The sequence below is a fragment of the Lethenteron reissneri genome, chromosome 15 (genome assembly GCF_015708825.2).
Source record: "Lethenteron reissneri isolate LAM-NWPU_2019-01 chromosome 15, ASM1570882v1, whole genome shotgun sequence".
Taxonomy (NCBI): Eukaryota; Metazoa; Chordata; class Hyperoartia; order Petromyzontiformes; family Petromyzontidae; genus Lethenteron; species Lethenteron reissneri.
Window position 1 is genome coordinate 521,879 of NC_083793.1, and position 21,080 is coordinate 542,958.

The following is a 21,080-nucleotide window of genomic DNA, read 5'->3' on the forward strand; positions in this document are numbered from 1 at the left end:
TCTGTGTGGGGGGCCACGGTGACGGAGCTGGAGTGTGAGTGGTGGGGTCGCACCGGACTTGGTTTTGGCCTTGGAATGGAGGCAGTGGAGGTGACATCACCCTCCCTTTATCTGAAACGTCTGGCGAACACAATGGCCTGTCCCAGGAGAACATTTGACCCAGTTGCTTTCCAGGACGTCCTCGGGATGGTATCCAACCGGTCAACTTGTTGATGGCCCAGTATTTCCATTTCATGAGAATGGTGGAGAGCTCCATGGAGCACAATGTTGCGTCAAGCTGACGGCTGTGGCGCAAATACACAATGGTGAATGTTCTTCTGGGAGGTCTTGGTTGTGTCGCCGCAGTGGAGACGCCATCCTTATACCATTGCGTTGCGTTCTCACATGAATAGGGGAATACAATCAACCGGATTATATCTGGCATCCCTCCAGTCTTTCTGTAACAGCTTAAGGAAGCGCTGGCAATGATATGACCTATCTGGTTGTCTCAGTCGGTTTCTGCACAAGTTTCAACCAACAAACAGAACAGCGGTTCACAATTCACGTTTTTGTCCACATCGCCACGTGTGTCCTGCACCCTCTCCCACCCACACAGCCAGTTAATAAAGTTGTCGCGTGAACGTGCCAATGCGTTTCAGCACACCTCATCATCGTAAAGTGTAAAAATCACTCCGCCTTTGTGCAGTATGCGAAGTGCATCAGCGGTTCCTGAAGAAGTGTATTGTAGATCTCTTCGATGAGGTCACCATAAATACATTTGAGAAGACTAAATGACGGCAGTAGCAGCAGCAGCAATGATGCCGGATGGACAACTGTGCAGTGGTTTCGTCATAATTAGGACTCATCAGTTACGCATAGCCACCCATTTCTGCACAGGACACCCAAGTTACGGTTGAACACCTTTTGCGAGCGGCGACTTGTGAGTCAGCCCACTGCCCATCCCGGCTTGTGGAAGAGTCAGGGCGGACTGTGACCCCGTGAGTATTTATGGACGCTGGCGTTCCCCATCGCCCGCCGCGAGAGCGGAGCGCTGCCTGGCGCCTTGCAGGACGAGGCCAGGCGGCAGGCAGCGTGGGAGGCACGCTTCGCCGGGCGCGGTGGGGGGGCGTGCTCCCGGACGCGGCCGCACCACCATCACCACCATCACCACCACCACCCCCGCCCCCTCCGCTCGGAGCGAGCCGGGCCCCCGCGCTATTTATTCTGACGGCTCATCTCCCGCCGCTCATTATGACGAGCCGAGTGTCCGCGCAGAGCACGCGACCCCGCAGCGAACAGCACCGCGGGAGCTGCTGACGGCGCCCCTGGCTGCACCCAGGTCAGAGTCGCGCGGCCGGGTGAGGGCACCAGGCACCGGGCACCGACCGGGCCACGGGGATTTACATTTCGAGATGTAATCTCTCGCCTGACGCCGCGCTTTGCCTCCTGCAGGACTGCTGCAGGAGAGCGAGTCCGGAGTTTGGACTCACGGAGCCATTCGTACCCACGGCCACTGCCCGACGGAGTCGCAGCAGCGGCAGCAGCGGCGGCAGTCGAAGAGGACCGAGCGCGTCCCCCGGGGAGAGTGACCCCCCCCCACTCCTGCTGCTGCTCCTCCTGCCGTGCAGTGAGTGTCCCGTCCCCCTCTCTCTGTGTCTCGACTCCAGCTGTGCGCGTCGCCAGCGTTGTCGGGAGCGAGCTCAGCGCGGGCTCGGCTCCCACGCGGTCTCTCTCGCGCGCTCCGACATTCAACTCGACATCGCGAGCAATGCGAAGACGAAACAGTTTTTCTTCCGAAACGCGTTCATTACAAAAACGTATAAACGATGAGATGTAAAATGTTTGCCTTTGTCTCAAGTAGGTAGCCATTGGTGATGTCTACTTGTCGTGTTTTGCACCAAAGTCGGACTCGCGTCAAACAGCAGCGACTCGCCTCCAGCGAGAGTCGCACGCCACCGCTACGAGCCGGACGCGCGGTCCCTCGCAGCCGGTGCGGTGACGCGTTCCAATCTGGGCTCTTCTGTTTTCCTGTAGCACCTCCGATTAGCACGGTTGGCTCCGTACGGTGCGAAAGAAGTTCAGCATACATTCACTTCGAGTACAGCACTGCATCCATATGTATTCGTTTCGGCAATGGACCAAATGAAATTGTAAGGGAAACCCTGATGTTATGTTTTTTATCTTCGTGAGAAATGATGACCGAGCTAATACGATCGGCTTGCTACGCCGTAGTAGAGGTCACGTGGTCGAGTCAGCAGCGCTGCGTCTCGACACGGCCACCGTGACCCCCCCCCGGCCCCCCCCCCAGCTCCGATCCTCATGCGCCACCTTCAGCGCTGCCATCCCAGTGGCCGCGCTGAGGTCGTCGACGTCACCGGTGATTGTGACGCAACAATCAGAATCAGAGTTTGTATTTATCCTGGAGGAATCCGATGAGCTGTGAAGCTCTTTCTCACGCCCAGCAAAGTACCGACGGCACGGGGGGCTCAGTGGCAGCACGCGAGGACACTAGGTCGCAGCATGCAGCTCGAGACGCGCCCTGCAGAGTTTGTGTTGATGCAGCGCCAGCAGCAGCAGATGGAGACGGCCGCTGGCGAACTGTCGGGGCGGGTGGGATGTGATCCCTAGAACTCGCTTGACCTGTCAAGCGACAGCCACGCACGGCCACGCACGGCACGCCAGACCCCGCCAGCCCGGGGCAGCTGCCTCGAGACGGACAGCGGGCGGCAGATGGAGCGCGACCGTCCAGCTCGGCTCCGTCGCCATCGGCCCGCGTGGGGTGCACGAGGCGATGGTGGCGATGCGGGCCTCTTGGCAAGGGGCCCTGGGGGACGAACGCCCCGGCGAGGTGGCCACGGTCCGCAGGGAGAGAATCAGTGAAAGGGGCACTGGGCGGCTCTGGGGTTGCACCTCTGTGTGTGTGTGTGTGGCGGTGGTGGTGGTGGCGGCACGCGTTGATCTATAGCGTGACATCTCGCGTGGTATTTGTGCTGACCTTCACTCCGGTATACAGGGGGGGGGGGGGGTTGACAGGCCTATAGGCTGGCTGTGAAATATGTCTCGGTTGGTTTGTCGTTGGCCCTGAGCCGGTTGTATAGACAACGCGTTCCGAAGGCAGGAGCCAGTATACCTTTCGGATGACTACTACTGATTGCCCATACAGTGACATTTTGTTCTATTGACCCCAGAGAGGTGATGGGCCGAGTTTACCCAAGACTGGGAACTGGACGCACAAACTTTCGTGCAAAAATATAAATTTAACAAAAATCATAAACCACGACGACGATGTGGATGACTAGAGAAGTGAAACATGCTCGACAGTAATAATAATTAAATAAATTGTCCGATTAAAAAAAAGCTCCACGGAGTCTCATACTCGTTTTCAGGAGAGTCCTGCTAAAGGAACGTTTAATCAATGTCACGTAGAAAGTAAAAACATACACAGAGGTATGTTTGTACAGTAGATTGAACTTCTGTGGCACCGTCGGTAGCCAACCGTGCACATGGGAGGTGCGGGTGGAGGGAATGCGGCGAGGTTTGTTTGAGTGGAACGCAGCGAGCTTACCTCTGTTTAGCGCGACTGTTAACAGAGCGCAGCTCTAAATCTCACAAGGGTTGGGGTACAACTGCATGATTGCGACTTCTGTGCAGGCAAGGTATCTGATGCAGTTGCCTGTAATGCGTACAACTTACATAGTCGGAACGTTCGTGAGTGGAAGTTTCCTCTCGATACTGGGATCGTAGTCCTTGGCATTTTGACGGGAAGTGGGGGGAGCGAGATAAGAGATGGAGCTGATGCGGCACGGGAGGATGTGGAGCTGAGTGGATTTGCCCATGACCGGTACCGGGGGTGGAGGAGTCTTGTGAAGGACGCTGCTGCTGCTACTGGGCAGTTTGAGGCAGTCGCCCTCCAGCAACAACGGAGGGCAGTGGGGCGACTCTCACATTTGCCCAGCGGTGGTGAACTATGGGCAAGAGACCCTCATGACCGACAGTGTGGGGAGGGCTTCATCCAGCAGTGGATTGACACAACGGCTGTAAATATAAATATATAATTAAGCCAGGTGAGAGAGCCTGTTCTGTATTTGTATCTTGCAAAGCAGATCTGGGAGTCTAGATTATAAGTTGGCATTAGTTGGTGGGTTTTTTTTCTCTCCTACTTTTGCATTTGGACCGTAAAGCGGGAACGCAACGCAAGCCCCGATGTCGCGGAGTCTTTAACGTCCATGGCGCGCAGACGGCGCGCTTGGGCAACCCCCCGCGGGCTCGGCTCAGCGGGGCCGGGCGCTCGCCCAGATCCCTCGTCTTGCTACCGCTCGGCCTGCTCGCCGCTCCTTTGGGATGAACGTTTCCCGAACGTTGTTTCCACTCCCAGTGACCTCGGCATGGCGCTGCACTGTGCGCAGCCTACGTGCGGAGCGAACTCCCGAGGGAGGCACCACGGCACAGCGAACCCACGCGCGTTTCCCCGCCAGCCGAGTGTCTGTTATCGCCACCGGGCAGCCTTGCCCCATGAAGTTCACAACCGCAGCGATCACCGTGTCAGGCCACCTCGGGACAATCAATTCCTGTCGCCCGGAGACAGACGCCACTTGTTCCCACGAACTTCTCCAGGTAACTCCCGGGCAGGGCAACCCTGACATAGGCTCGCTGCTTAGTCAGTGTGGATCACAGAGTACGTGTGTGTGTGTGTGAGAGACTCTCAAACGACAGGCCTATACACGGGGTGGTCAGTAAGAAACAGTACAGTGAGTAGGTTGCTGATGCACGTAAGAATTGCGTGTGTGTGTGTGTTTTCTCACCATCTTTCCTGGGCACACACTCACTACTCAACTGAATCAATTATTATGAAAGTATGCACTCCCAGAAGGCCGATGGGTTGTAAAGATTGTGTTTGTATATATTTATTTTGTATGTGGAGAGGCAGATGTACAAAGGCTTTTCTATTTTGTCACTCGAGAGGGTTTTGGTCAAAGTGCCCAAGTTGAATCTCTCCTCAAAACGTGGCGTGAGCCTCCTCGAGGCTTTGCTGCATCAACGACTCCGACTTCATTGCTCTGGTTTACAACTCGGCGGCCTCGAGGCAAAGGGCGCGTGGCCTCAGGCCCCAGTCAGGCCTCAAGGCCGCCCCAGAGCGCTGGGCCAGCGTCGGTCGGGGCGGCGTAGCGGTGGCAGCGGTCGGCGTCGGTGGCCCTCGCAGCTGCAGTGAACGCTGAGGGTTCTCCTCGGTGGCCAGGACTGTGTCACGCGTCACACTCATTGTGTTCCTTGCACGCTCGCTGTATTCTGCTGATGGTGCGAGTCTCTTGCCAACATTCATCTGAGCTCATGCATCTTCGTTTAGGGATCAACTTCGCTTTACGGTGGTTCTCTGCAGAGTTCCCGGTCATTAATGGGATAAAATTAACGACGTGGTGTCTGTTTCTAGGCCAAGATTGGCGTGCAATGACCGTCGGCTAAATGATGAACCTGTAATTACAATAATATTTCCCTTTATGTATTGGGATGTGTGGTGGCTTGTTTTGAAGTACCTCGGGGCCCTCCGTGCATGCGGTGAGATATCACTCAGTTATCACTCAGTTGTCACTCAGTTATCACTCAGTTGTCACTCAGTTATCACTCAGTTGTCACTCAGTTGTCCACAGCGGTCACCGCCTCAAATTGTCTGCGAACTGCCACGGGAAGCAAGTCGTGCACCACCTCGTGTCAGAGAATGGCCCCAGAAGAGTACATCACAGAACCACTTCAGAAATCCCTCCAGCACACCAGGTTACACTCGGCGGAGAGTGTTCGCCGCATGTAAATTAAACCGATATTTTAATTGCTAGGGCTGGATTAAGCCAAAGTAACGTATACAACCAACGTACAATTTTTGCGTAGTCATTGGTGACCAGGCTGAGAGAATCCGGTTTTATCGTGGTTGGCTTCGAACTGGATTTGAACCTCGCTTCTCAGGCATGCGCGCCCAGAGCCACCGACTGAAATTGTGATTAATCACTGCCGCTTGTCTCACGTGGCTCAGAGTTTGCCTTGTAATGCTGACGGTGTGGCGCACGCCTGCTACCGGAAGCCAGGAGGAAGGGGCTTATCGGCCTTGACGCCACCTTCTCTCAAGGTGCCTCGAAAGTCAAAACCGAGCGCGGTGGGTCACGCTGCAGCGCCAGCCGCGGCGCTACGGGGCTCACCCGGGGTGACCTCCCTCCCGGCCGCTCCATTGTCTCGCAGCTCCAGCCACGCCTCCAGAGCTGTCTCTGCTGTTGCGCACTCCACGCCACAGTCTGCGCCGATATTCACGTCGGCCTCGTGCGACGCGTCTGGCGGTGACGTCGCCCGTGCTACTAAATCCGTCGCCCCCAGAGAGGCGATGAGCTGAGTTGACCCCCGGCCACGGTGTGAACGCCGCACGACCTCCCCTTGCGAGCAGAGCGCTCTGCAAGAATTCCACCTGGGTCAGCTGTGGTCACCCGTTGCAGAGGCTGGCTCCTGCAATACAAATGTGGAATAAAACAATGTTTTACTGGCCTCACACTGCGGCTTAGCAATATCTCTAAAGTTAAAGTTGCACGGAGAGAAAGAGCCACGGTTCTTGTGCACGGAATACGATCCGCCCTTCATGTCAATCCACTGCTGGATGAGGGCCTCCCCAATCCGCGTGGGTCGTAGCGGTTATTTGCCATGCGTCACCACGCTTGTCAGTGTGGGTTGGTGAATGGAGCATAGAAGCGTGGGTACGGTGCAGTACAACAATAGACGTCGTGGCCGTGTCCCCCTGTCGACAACAACAACAAGCCCCGCGGCAGCTGCTCGCTACCCCCACGCCATGCTCGGTGATCGCCCATCTAAGGCAAGGGACATGGACATTGCAGCATAGTACAGTACAACAATGGAGTTGTGTGCACCTCCCCCCTGCTGGCAACTTAGCCTCGCAGCAGCCTACAACACCTGTTGTAGGCTGCTGCCATTAGCACAGTTGGCTACGTACGGTGCGAAAGAAGTTCAACATACACACATAAACCTGTTTAGCTTCCGAGATCTGTCGAGAGTCGTAGGGTCCTAGAGTCGTAGGGACCTGTCTGCTGCCACTGAGCCCGGAGCGCCTGGGGGGAGGGAGGGGGGTCTGGAATGCGACCTCATCGCCGCACGTCTCGCCGCCACTAAACTCGGCCCGGGGAGTCATTCCACCCCGTCCACCACTTCGTTTCCATCCACATCGTCGCTCCGCCATGCGCGAGCGCTAATGCGTTTCCCTGCAGCCCCAACGCATCGCTGGGGCTGCAGTCGCATCTAATGGCTGTGGAAAAAAGACTCCAGCGACCTGTCTCCCTGTGTGACCTCGCTTGGTGGAAACGGCGGAGCTGGAGCGGGTGGTGGTGGTGGTGGTGGGGGTGCCGCGTGAGTTGGAACATTTCGCGGGTCACGAGGGTTTGTCCACACGCAAGAAGAGCCGCGGCTTCCTGTCCCATTTGCAGAAACCGAGTGAAGGTGGCATCGTGAGCGTCACGCACAGCCACTTGTGCCTCCCCACACCGCACCGTTTCCTCTCGCGTTGACCGTGTCTGTCCAAATAATGACAGAATGATGTGGAGCCGTTGGCCAGGTAAAAGCTTCATTGAGTCTGCAAAGATGTGTGTGTGGAAGGGGGCCCGCCTGGCCACTCCTTTAGTGTCAGACAAAGGGAGCAGGGCGCCTGACAGAAACGAAGTCGTGCGAGGGAAAGACATCTGTTGCCTGCCACAGCAGAACCTACTTGCCGCGCTGCCCTGAGAGAGCCTACCCCACGCTCCCCGGCTGGCGGGCGCCCATTGCTCGTGCACGTGCCACGGCGCGTGCCACCCCGCACGTAGCGAACCGTCGCTGTACAATTGTGAGACCGCCCTGACCACAGCAATGTGGAATTTCCATCACAGATGAGCGCAGCCAAACAACAAAACTCGTTTTTCTCCTGATGACGATTGCTTGTGTTGCGAGCGAAACGTGGTGATATCTTTTTTTATTCACTTAATTAAAAATGTTCTATGTATTTAATTGTTATTATTTTTTCTATCGACGTGACTTTACCGAAAGAACCGTAGCATCTAATAGAAACGAGCCCGCTTATTTCCGCGCAAACGTCGACATTTTGACCGCGACGATTTCGCGTTGCCCCGCCGAGCGCGGAGCCCCGCGGCGAGGGGGACGCGGGCTGACTGTGGCCGCCGGCGTCGCGCGCGCCTCCCCCGCAGAGCCGAGCCGTCGCCACCGCCGCTGACGCCGTAGCACGGAGGAGCCCGCACCATGGCGCCACCCACGAGCTCGGGGACCGGGGAGGGCGTCCCCGACGGCGGCTGGGGCTGGCTCGTCCTCGCCGGCTCCGTCATCTCCATCGGATTCTCCTACGCCACTCCCAAGGGGGTCACCGTCTACTACAAGGAGATCCAGGAGGTGTTCGACACCACCTACAGCGAGATCGCCTGGATCTCCTCCATCATGCTCGCCTTCATGTACGGCTTCGGTAAGACATCGCAACGCAGGCAACCGCGTTACAACAACAACAACAAAAGTTGGCTCGAGACAACAAATTGCCTTTTTTTTTAAACCGCTCGTTTAGAGAAACGTCAGCGTGGGTAAGGGGCGAGTGTCCCCCTCGTGTGTCAACAGACCCGGAGCCCGGAGCACCCCGTGCGTCGTGGGCGCTGCAGTTGCGGCCGAGTTATTTCTTGTCACTGGGTGATTTTGTTCGGCAGATGCTGCGTAAGATTAAGGGCACCGATGTCTTTCTGCTAAGGGGTGCAGCTGCTTGCAGCCAGCGAGCAGGCTGTGGAATCTGGGGTAAAGGGCGAGGGGTGATCGTCTCCGGGGCTGCTGCTGGGTACGCGTGTTCTCGGGATGCCATCTCCCACTCGGCAGCTCGAGATAGAGAGATATCACAGCACGTGGTAGATGTCTTCCCACGTGCGGGTTTAATTTTAACGCGCTCAGACATTCCGAAAACGTAGCCCGGGTGCCGAATCTCCTCGGAGCAGCTGTGTGTGTCGGCGCAGAGCGAGAGCGCTCGGCACGTCTCTGAGCATCCCGTGTGGTGCCACGTGCAGGGCCGGTGTGCGGGGTCCTCGTCAACAAGTTTGGCAGCCGGCCCGTGGTGATCCTGGGCGGCGTCATGGCTGGGGTCGGCATGATCATCGCCTCCTTCGCCACGTCCATCATGCAGCTCTACATCTGCCTCGGCGTTCTCGTAGGTTCGTGGCGCAACGTTGACTCCCCTGGCGAGCTACGGCCGCCTCCTCACGCGGCTGCTGTGCTGGCAAGCGTCGCCATCGTCAAAATCCATATCATCATCGTCATCATCAGCCTCACCGTTGTCGCGACTGACATCATTATCACCTTCATCCCTCTGGGTTGGTACAAATGGGGCTACGCCACTATTTCAGAAAGTCAATCGTGGTTGCGTTAAGAATATACTTCGTCCTGTCGTGCACATGTGGAATTTAGATGCAATCATGGTATTTTTTAGTAATCTTCTTCATATGCATTATGTTTCGGGGAGTAAACGTGTGTACCCGGATAAAACCCACTCATTGGAGCGAATGACGCTCCAATGTTGACACAAACAGGTCAGAAACCCACTTGCTGTGCTGCTACCACCACCAGCCAATTGGATTTCGAGTCTCACAGCACGTGGCAATCTCTCCGTGATGCACCAACCCCGCCTCCGAAACTCTGACGAGCAGGCATGCGCCACCACTGATTGAACTTGAAGACATTCGGGCTTCAAAGTTCAAAGCCCCCGTCTCTTGCCAGCATCACGACAGAGTGAGATCTGCGATGTGCCAGTGCCATGGTCCGAACTCAGAATGCGCCGACTGACCCCCAGCGAGGCCGTCCTCCCGAGTAGAAATGTCACACAAACGTTCGAGGGAGACGTAGTCACCGACAAAGGAGCATTCGGTAATCATTCTTTACAGTTCGGAGACTGGGCCAGAAGAGGCGCTTGTTGATGTATTGCGTGTGCTCTGTGTAGTTCGTACACCGCACTGCGAGGTGAATACGTTTGCTTACACTCGAGTTGTGAAAACAACGCAGTGCTTGCTTGAATCAGCGTCCCCGATGTTTATACGACTATCATCAGAGCTCTTGGTGAACACACAATCATCGCCAGGCTCACGTTCCACTCGCTTGGCCACCCAGGCCGGGATGTGCAGTTGGTGGGATTATCACTTGGCATCTGGCCGTAAGCTTAAAGTAAAGCTACCAAATATCTCAGAGGCTCAACCAGGACACGTTTGAAAACTAATTTATTTAGAACTGCTTTTTGTGTGTTCAGTTTGTTGTTATCACGATTGGCTACGTACGGTGCTCAAGAAGTTCAATCTACATGTCCAGTACATGCATCCACTTGATGAGCCCCTCCCTCCATCAGCCCCGCCCACTTTCACAATAGCCCCGCCCACTTTCACAATAGCCCCGCTCACTTTCACAATAGCCCCGCCCATTTTACAATAGCCCCGCCCACTTTCACGATAGTCCGCCCACTTTTCCGATAGCCCCGCCCACTTTTACAATAGCCCGCCCGCTTTCACAATAGCCCCGCCCACTTTCACAATAGCCCCGCCCATTTTCACAATAGCCCCGCCCACTTTTACAATAGCCCCGCCCACTTTCACAATAGCCCCGCCCACTCGACTGCTATCACCGCCCACATTGGGAGGCCGTTCATTCCCAGACCGCGTGCCACTCACGTCACTCCGCCCTTTGCCCTGTCTCATTGAGAAGTGAGGCCAGAACGTTTTAAAAGCCGGGACAAAATCCTCGTTTTTTTTTTTACAAATGCTATTGAACACCGGGATGGCCCTTCTGAAACTGGGATGTCAAATCTAGAATTAAATGGGATTTCCTGGCCATACCAGGCAGGACATTTGGTAGCCTGAGCCATAATAAATAATGCATCTGTACGTCATATGGAACCTCAACAGATACCTCTGGAACCTGTCACTCCCCAAAACCCTGGCGCTAACTCCAAGATGCAGGCGCAAGTCAACGCAGAGCGGCAGTTCCCAAATCACAAGCTGGCAATAGCGCAGCACCACCACTAAATCGGCTGTTTCCATCAGCACGTGATTTGTCGTGACGACTGTAAAATGAGAACCGCGACTTCCGAGAATGAAGTGATATTCACAGGTGGGGAGCGAAGCGCCTAAACATGGAGCCGTACCCTCATAAATACATAACAACAAACGCCATACGCCACTAAGTGGCGGTGACGCAGCCACGGACAGCACTTGTGCCAGGCTAGGTGCATTTTGAGGCCACGTGAAGTGTCGAAGGCTGGCTGACAGGAGGTCGCGGGACAGAGCCAGGAGCCATGGGTTGACTGAGTTGAGTGGCAGATGCACCACCTGTGCTCCCCACTGTGCCAACTTGCTGTGTTTTAGCCGTCCAGCGTTCAACTCATTGTGAGCGTCGATCCCCCAAACTCCATTGTTGTTGAAGGGCGACTGCCTCCAAATGCCAAGCAGCGTCCTTCACGAGCCTCCTCCTCCACAGCGGCTGATCTTGGCAACGCTGGTACCGGCCATCTGCAAGCCCACTCAGATCCAAATCATTATTCCATACCGTAACAGCCCCGTTCAGGAGTTCACTCAACCTATCATCCCACAGGAACAGATAAAACGAGTACCACTCTATGAGAAGGCACCGTTGGCCATGTCAAGGGCACCGTATAAAGTCCACTTTGGGTCAAGCGGGGACCAGCCTCGTCGCGAATGACTTCGTGTGACCTCGCGTGATCCCCCCCCCCTCCCCCATCGTGCCGCGTACAGGCATGGGCCTGGCCTTCAACTTGCAGCCGTCGCTCACGATGATCGGGGTCTACTTCTTCAAGCGGCGGCCAATCGCCTACGCCGTGGGCATGATGGGCAGTCCGCTCCTGTTAAGTACGCTGGCACCGCTCAATCAGTTCCTGCTCAACACCTTCGGCTGGCGCGGCAGCTTCCTCATCCTGGGCGGGATCCTCCTCAACTGCTGCGTGGCTGGCGCTCTCTACCGCCCGCTGCAGTTGCCCGTCAAGAAGCCGACGGCCGAGGAGAAGGCGGCGGAGGAGGAGATGGTGCCCTTGGCGACCGTCGAAGGCAAGAAGGTGAAGGAGGTGGAGGTGGAGGAGGTGAAGAAGAGGGGCGCTTGCGGGAAGATTGCTGACCTCCTGGACCTCACTCTGTTTATACACCGGGGCTTCATGATCTACCTGGTGGGGAACGTGCTCATGTACATCGGGCTGCTGGTGCCCATCGTGTTCCTCACGCCCTCCGCCAAGCACATGGGCATCGAGGAGTACCAGGCCGCCCTGCTGCTCACCGTGCTGGCCGTCGTGGACCTGGTGGCGCGGCCCGCCTGGGGCGCCATCGCCAACTCACCCTGGCTCCGCCCGCAGGTAACCGCCTCGCAGGCCGCCCTCGGCATCGCCAAGAGGCCGGGTGGCACGGCCACAGACACGTAGAGGCCCTTCGCTTAGGCCTTCTTGTGGACGGACACGAAGAGGGGCAGACGGACAGATGGAGAACACTTGGGAAGGGCTGGTGTCGAATGGAGTCTCGAATCGACAAATCTCTGATTGGCTCTGTGGATGCTGGGATGGAAGATGGGTCTTTCCCGTCAACGTTAGATCAGCCTTCTCGATTCAGTCGTTGTGTAATTTGAAGTCAGTAATTTCCATCGGTTGTTATATCAAAAAATCCAAGAGCGTTGATATATTTTCCCCATTTATGTTAATTCCCTCATTCGATGAATGGAAATTAACTGCAGGAAATAATTCTGAGAATGTTTAATAAAAGAGGCTTACAATGTAAGGTTCACTGTAAACATGAGTAAAACAAAATGCATTGCTGAAACTGGATTAGCTTCATCCAGGTAAGCCTCAGTGAGAGCCAAGAACATTTCCCAGGAGGGTCATGCCTGGGTCATTGGTTCATTCCTTGTTGGCTATGTGGGTGTGTGGGAAGAAACAAGCTCCGAGCTAAACGATGCACTGTCGTGCACATATAGAGCGAGAGCACTGGTAGATCTGCACAAGTGGGTCAAACATCAACTCCCCGCAGTGGCCACGTTCCATTGCTGCCACCGGGCCTCTGTGCCCGTCGCGGAACTCAGCGGCCGTGTTGCGTCACCCCCCCCGCAGATCCACAACATGCTGAGCCTCTCCATCCTGCTGACGGGCGTGTGCGACCTGCTGTGCCCGCTCGCCACGGGCTTCTGGGGCCTGGCGGTGTTCGCCGTGGGCTTCGCCGTCTTCTACGGCCTGCTGTGCGCCGTGCTCTTCGAGGCGCTCATGGACCATGTCGGGGCGAAGCGCTTCCCCAGCGCGCTGGGACTCGTCACCATGGCGGTGTGCTGCCCGCTGCTGGTGGGGCCGCCCTTCGGAGGTGAGCCCCCCACCCACCACCCCACTCGCCCCCCACCCACCACCCCCTCGCCCCCCACCCACCACCCCCTCGCCCCCCACCCACCACCCCCTCGTCCCCCGCCCCCCACCAGGTCCCACGCACCGCGCACGATGCCAACAACGAAGCGTCACGAGCGTGGTCGGCGCTGAGACAGCGGCGGAAATTCCAAATTCTGAATTTCAACGGTGGAGGCGAACCTTGACATGAAACGACCGCTGTTGACTTGTCACAAAGTAGTAACTAATTTATTGACCTCGAAAGTTGACCCCTGCCTGGGTGGGCTGCAACTAATTTTATTTGTGAACTATCCGAAACCCCACTAGCGCCTTACACAACGCACGTGCGTGCACAGAGGATGTACAATAGATGGGCGTTACAAACTGGGACTCTTCTTCCGCGCCTCTCTTCTCTCTGACGCGTCGGGATTGTCGCCTGCACCACGCGGCCGCGTGCCTCCCCACTCCGCCACCACCCCCGTGTGGAAGCAGCCCACGCAGCATTCCTTGCCTCACTGCCGCACTCCCAGGACGCGCGTGCCCTCTCCACGCGTGCCCTCTCCACGCGTGCCCTCTACACGCGTGCCCTCTACACGCGTGCCCTCTCCACACGTGCCCTCTCCACTCGTGCCCTCTACACGCGTGCCCTCTACACGCGTGCCCTCTCCACACGTGCCCTCTCCACACGTGCCCTCTCCACTCGTGCCCTCTCCACTCGTGCCCTCTACACGCGTGCCCTCTCCACGCGTGCCCTCTCCACTCGTGCCCTCTCCACTCGTGCCCTCTCCACACGTGCCCTCTCCACTCGTGCCCTCTCCACTCGTGCCCTCTCCACTCGTGCCCTCTCCACTCGTGCCCTCTCCACTCGTGCCCTCTCCACTCGTGCCCTCTACACTCGTGCCTCCCCACTCGTGCCCTCTCCACACGTGCCCTCTACACGCGTGCCCTCTCCACTCGTGCCCTCTCCACACGTGCCCTCTACACGCGTGCCTCCCCACTCGTGCCCTCTCCACACGTGCAGCGTGGCGGGACGCGGCCGCTCCCACGCCTTCTGTCGACCCACACTGCGGTTGCGATGTCTGTGGGGGGTGGGAGTGGTGACGCAGCAGTTAGCGTGCTGCGCTACGAATCCGGTGACCCGAGTTCGATTCCTGCTCACGGCCACCAGCACCAGTGACAATTATCTGAACTTGTTCTGGTCCTCCTCTCAAATGAACACCTGTAAACCTCGCCACTGGAGAGACTAAAGGCATTCGGGCGTGGTGCTGGCCACCCACCCCCTCGTGTGCCGTGCAGTCCTATCACAGGTGCTACTCGCCAATAGCACTTGCCCCAACAGTCTGGTAAAGGCTACATGGGGGATCTTTGCGCGTGTGTGCCGTAGGCTGGCTGGTGGACAAGACCGGGAGCTACAACGCCATGTACCTCACGTGCGGGGGCATCATGGTGCTGGCGGGGCTATTCCTGGGCATCGGAAACTTCATCCACTTCCGACTGCTCCGGCGCGAGCAGCTGCACGAGCAGAGCCAGGGCCAGAAGAGCGACCTGGAGTTGTCGGGCACCAGGGCCAGTTCGGGCATCCTGCACGGCGAGAGCGACCTCACCCACAGGAACGGGAAAAAGGAGACGGACGCTTAGCGTGTCTGATGTGTGAGCCCAGCAAACACCGCCAGCACCAACACCACCAACACTGCCAGCACCAACACCGCCAGCACCAACACCACCAACACCAACACCACCAACACCGCCAACACTGCCAGCACCAACACTGCCAGCACCAACACCGCCAACACCAACACCGCCAGCAGCAGCACTGGCAACACCACCAACATCGCCAGCACCAACACCAACACCACCAGCACCAACACCAACACCACCAACACCAACACCACCAACACCAACACCACCAACACCGCCAGCACCAACACCACCAGCAGCAGCAGCACCAACACCACCAACACCAACACCACCAACACCAACACCACCAACACCAGCAGCAGCAGCACCAACACCGCCAACACCAACACCACCAGCAGCAGCAGCAGCACCAACACCGCCAGCAGCAGGAGCAGCAGCATCAGGATCAGCAGCAGAGTGCAACTCACATCTCTCGTCTGTTCAGCACATATTTTTCGACCACCCAATCACAATGAGACGTTCACATTTTACCAACTATCTGAGGCCACTCCCTTTAACTTACTCTGTAACAACATTGTGTTTTTTTGTTCAACATGTACATTTATATATTTCTGGATGTTGGCAACAACTGCATCTTAAATGCCGCATCAGAGTGACGGCAAGAGATGAAGAGACATGTCTGTTCTGGAGTTCCTTCGGTGGGCAGGGCTCCAAGCCGTCACGGCCACGCCACGGAACTCATCCAGAGGCCTCTGCTACCCAACGCGAGTCGGCCGGCACTCCGCCACAGGCCTCGGGGGTCTAGGGGGGAAGTCTGCCTGTGGCCTCAGATCCAAGGGGGTCTCAGAGAAGGCTCAGACGACCTCGGAGGAGACCAGATCCCGCCTGCTATGCCGCACTGTGTAAGGAGACGCATCGCCTGTGTTACCCATCAGACTCACTCAAATTCGAGTTCTCAAAAGCTCAACTTTACGCAAGTCAAGGGTGAAGCCGAATAATATTTGATGGCTTCCATTTGGACAGTAACGGGTGACTGGTGCTGAGGCCGTGAGCCCGATCCTGTCCACGCGGAGGCGGCGGCGCCCCCCACGGAGAGGGATCCCAAACCCGGCGCCGGGAGCCGCTCGGCCTCCCCCGCGGGTTGTGATGATTCCCATTCACCTTGTTGTTGTTGTTGTTTATGCTGTGTTAGTGAATAGGCAGTTTGGGTTATTGTTAAATAGAGCAACCGAAGCAAACCGCAGGGTTTGGTTTGCTTGGTCAGAAAAGCTGCCCCTGGGTGGTTCTCGAGGACGTGCAGCAGTGGAGGAGGAGGAGGAGAGAGCAGCCCTCGTGTCGCAGTGTGCGGCAGTCGAGACAGCACAGGGCACGGCTTCTTCCACCTCCCCACCTCCTCTTCCAGGATGTTTGACCAGTGTGGAAGAGTAGGCCAAATACCCTGTAGAGGGAGCCCTCTAGAGCTCCCTCTAGTGGAGGCCCTTCTGCCAGCAGTGGTGTGAACAAGCAATTGCAGGGCTGCCCCTTTCCCCTTGATACATCCATCAGTGGATGGACAAAGGGCTGTACATATTCAGTGTAGAGTACGTGGAGTGTGCATCATGGCAGGAGAACGTTTGAACTCAAGCCAAATGGCTCGTGTCTGTGCGCCATTGGGTCTGGGTTTGTAAAAACGGCCGTGCATTTTGGGTTGGGGTTCAGCAACGGAACACTAAATGTGTAACTGTGTCACCTTTCCACGCGTTAGGGATACAAATGATGCTATTTATATTGTTCGGTCTCAACGATATGCTCACGTGCTCAAACTATTGTAATAAAAATGAGGATTGTCCCACACGCTTCTTCGTGTTGTTTGTGAATGTTTGTTTACAAGAAGGCTCGTGGGGCCACATCACAGCACAGACTCGTGGAGCTTCGAGTCAGCAGCGTGAGGCATCACCACGCCCTGGCTTGCCAGGAGAGGACAGAGCAGCAGCAATGTGGACTCCACCTGCTCCGTCTGTGTGGGATACAGTGTTTCCCCCTCGCATGCCTGGGTTATTTTTCTGGTTACTCCGGTTTCCTCCCACATGATAACAGTCAGTAATTGGACGATAACACCTTCACACTTATGGGACGTCAGAGCTTGGGCAATCGTTTGGAGTCGGCTGTGGAAAAATGTAAGAGGCTGGAGTGGGGCCTGCAGCACCGCCCCCCTCCACGGCTCGCAACGCCACCGCGGGGGACAGCGCGGCCCCCGTGGGTACTAAATCAACTCCTGACACGGGCAAGCACGCGCCCAGGATAACCTTAGTTGGGCATTATCATCACGTATCACCGAACCAATGTTATCATAATTTAGTCCAAAATATTTCACGGCCCCCGTTCTATTTGCTCTGCGGCGTGCGTGCGCAGTCCGCTCTGGCAGACGCCCCCGTCCGGGTGATGGAGTCGACACGCGCGATTTGTTGAAATGCCACGCGGCGTGAACGCGCGGCAGGACTCTCGGTTCTCTGTCGCGCCCTGCACAATGAGCGGGTCAGGGCGCGTTTGGCAACGGAAGAGTCAATAGACAAAACCACGAATCTTGGACGGATACGATCACAAACCTCAGCGTACAACTTTGTTCCAACACATTGGGGTTGGCTCTAAACTTTGTCCATGACTTTCGTGAAAACCATGTAGCCACCCCTATTCTTTATAGAGTTTGAATCTCACACCATTTGGAATCCTTGATCGATACCAGGCACATATTTTAGAAGTTGTGTTTCGTGTCAGTGCACAGGTATGAAAGATGATGATGTCTTGCCCAGCTGCTCACGTAACGACAGTTTCCAACACACAAACATGCATTTGTCAAAATTATCACTTCAAACAGAAACCCCGTGTACAAAAAGTCCCTGTTGTGCACCGGTAGTTACCTGGGGCCAGTAGGGGAGACACGGCGGGATTTGGACTGGGCACGGCAGAGACCCGCAGGGACGGCCCGAGACTGGCGCCCTGGCGAACCATGCAAACCCCAAGGGCAGATCGAGGCTGAGGTTTTTGGTAAACTGGAAAACATGTTGCCACTATTTTTCGTTTAATGTTTGTTCAGCGTATTTTTTTTAAACAGGGGCATAACTATTCGTTTGGTCCGTCCAACCAATACATTCTCGGAAATGTTGAGAAATTAATGATAATCTATATTCCATTTGTACGCGTACGGGAATTTAAATAATAACGTGTTCAAATTTCGATTTAAAGCTTTCGTGACTGCAGGGATTCATCTTCTTGGTTCTTTCGGTAAAGTCACGTAGAAGGGAAGTAATAAAATAATAAAAATAAAACATAATAATATAATATAATTCTCACAATAACGTGTTCATTATTGAAAAGAAAATGTCTTCGAATTTGGTGCCCCAATTCACTTGGCGGCCCAGGCGACCTCCGAGTTCGCCCCCATGGACGGGCCGCCCCTGGCAAGGAGGGGCTTGAATCGCAAGGTCACAGCCCACGTGACCATCCCGAAGGTATCGCCGGACCACAGCGGACACCGGGTGTACTACCACGTGGTCTGGCGATGACTGCCCTCTCGTTTTTTGCAGTAACTTTAATTAAAATGTTTATGTTTGCTAAGCATGTATGAAAAATATAACATGACGTTATCGATCGGTCTCTGCTCGTTACACGAGCATTTTCTCGTTTTGCGAGCACATTGGTAAGTTAAAATTGCTCTTAGCGAATTCTCGTAAGAGCGCTCGTTACGCCAGTCTAGACGCCTGTCCAGTCCTTGCGAGGAATCAGGTGCCTGTGCTGCCCCCTCCAGGGAGCTGCGAGGCACAGCGTGGGTGCAGCATGCACGTCTCGCTGTGGCGACATTGTGCCACCCCAACACCAACTTTGCGCAGCTATCGAGTGTGCAGGCGGTACCATTCCACGGGCACCCCATGGGCCAGAGGTGGCAAGGCACCGCGCTACGTCGAGGGGGAAATTGGATGGAGGCCAACTTTTATCGCTTGCCCCAAGGCCCTTGCCACGTTTCTTGCGCCAATTGCTGTGGGGATGGCGTCACAGCTCTCCATTATCTCTGTGGCCGCTCAGTGATGGCGTTGGAGAATCCCGTGGCCACGCGCCCCCCCCCCCCCAAGAGGCGTCTCACGAGCTTCCTGATTGCTGGAGCACCGAGTGGGGAAATTCGTCGTGCGTCTTGCACACGTCTAGGCCACTGGCAACGCACGCCCAGACCGCTTAGCCAGGAAATGACTTCAGTTGGGTGGTGGGCTGCTTTCATGCCTCTATTTCATGCTTCCACAGAAGCTCACGAAGGGATCGACGACGTTGTTTCCACAATCACACGTTGGGCTTTCTTGGAATGTCCACTTGCGAAGGCCACGTGCGGATCTGCCGTGAACTGCGTGGTCTCGATTCACTGAGTGAGATCAGTGATCAGAACTGCTGCTTCGGGATGCTGGCGTTTGCCAAACATCCGTTGCCATTTCTCTGAAGTGCAACACATTCCAAGGGATGTGGTCAAAAACTGCACGATTTCAGGTGGTTCAGGTTTCGCAGATCTGCTTGAATGGGCAGATTTGTAGGAGCATCTAAAGGGTTAGGGGGATTTATGATTGGTCATGTAAGCGGGTCAGGATGCTCAAGTGTCTGATGTTCTGTGTACTGCAGCTTGTTTACATTGCTCAGGATGCTCAAGTGTCTGATGTTCTGTGTACTGCAGCTTGTTTACATTGCTTAGACCGCGCTGTCACCACACCGCCACGAACGTGCACGTGATGGGCCCTGGCCTTGTAAGAAGAGTCATCAACGTTTCATTAAATCCGCCGTCAATCTTCGCGGAGCGGTGCAGATCGCCGCGCAGAGGCAGCCCCCTTGAGAGCTCTCCTCCTCCACATGCCACGAGTTCAGGCCAAACCTTTGGTGGGACAATGCAGCCCCATCGTGCACCATCACAGCTCCGATACTCGTGCTAAAACCAAAACGTTCCTTGGTGATCAGCCGTGATCAATCCGCTGCTGGACGAAGACCTCCCCAAGGCATCATCATGCCCGACAGTTCTGTAAGGCAGAAATTCACCTGCCTCCTGCACACGAGATGTCATCGCCACGCGGTAGATGCTCTTGGGCGTCGCTCCTTTGGCTGCAACTGTCACGAGTCTCAACCACCGGCCACCATCCCTTCGAGCGACATCCATTGCGATGGAGCAATGCCAATCGCATCAGCAGCAGCAGTGTTACGGATTTGGGAATGTAGGATCAACGAAGATGGCGACATGGGGAGGCCTAAATCCAGCAGGGAATAGATCACGGATGTGGCGCCAATTATATCGAGAATGGTGACCCGAATACAAAAAAACACCCCCGAGTATTTACCCTCCCTGCACGACTTGGTAAATTGGCACACTTCAGGCTCAGGGTTCAGGAATTTATTCATCGTTTATACCACCACAGCTGTACCATCTGCTTTATAAAATAGTTTGGCATATGGCATGGCCATCTTTTGTCGGTTTACCGTGCGAGTGTAGCCCACTCCCCCTTTCTTGTGAGCTCTCAAACTTTAGCTGCACCTACAGAACATCTCAAGAGATCGACTAGAGATGAGGTTTCTGGTGCAAAGCCCCTCATCGAGGCAGGATCCTAAAACCAGCTCCTTTGTACGGGATTTTGTCTCCGTGGGAGTGTGGTCGGTAACGTGTCTTATCGTCCAGGGAATTGTATTCGCCTGAAGGAAAATTATTCACAAATCGATTGTATTCTGACACGCATTATGTCCAATGCACGCATTTGCAGATTTCATTTTAATTGAATCACGAGGCTACTTGGGGAGGACCTCGCTCGGGTCTGGTGCCGAGCACGCTCTTCAACAAAAGCAAAGATCCCCCATGTAGCCTTAACAAGACTGTTGGGGCAAGTGCTGTTAGCAAGTAGTACATATGAAGGCCGGAATGGCATACGAGTGGGTGGGTGGCCAGCACCGACGCCCTGTCCGCCTTTGTCTTCCCACACAACACCAGGAGCGTATTTGAAGTCGAGTCGACCCCGGACTGGTTCAGATAATTGTCACCGGTATTTCCGTGAGCGAGAAT

At 55.7% G+C, this 21,080-nt stretch overlaps 1 protein-coding gene across 1 annotated transcript; it reads left to right on the plus strand.

The window, feature by feature from the left end:
- Positions 1-1,196: 1,196 nt before the first annotated feature.
- LOC133342553 (monocarboxylate transporter 2-like) lies at positions 1,197-16,852 on the plus strand. Its single transcript, XM_061551731.1, has 7 exons — positions 1,197-1,318; positions 1,432-1,606; positions 8,202-8,470; positions 9,051-9,194; positions 11,775-12,382; positions 13,127-13,370; positions 14,772-16,852. The coding sequence occupies exons 3-7, from the start codon at positions 8,254-8,256 to the stop codon at positions 15,023-15,025; spliced, it is 1,467 nt and encodes a 488-aa protein (XP_061407715.1). The 5' UTR covers positions 1,197-1,318; positions 1,432-1,606; positions 8,202-8,253; the 3' UTR covers positions 15,026-16,852.
- The last annotated feature ends 4,228 nt before the right edge of the window (positions 16,853-21,080 follow it).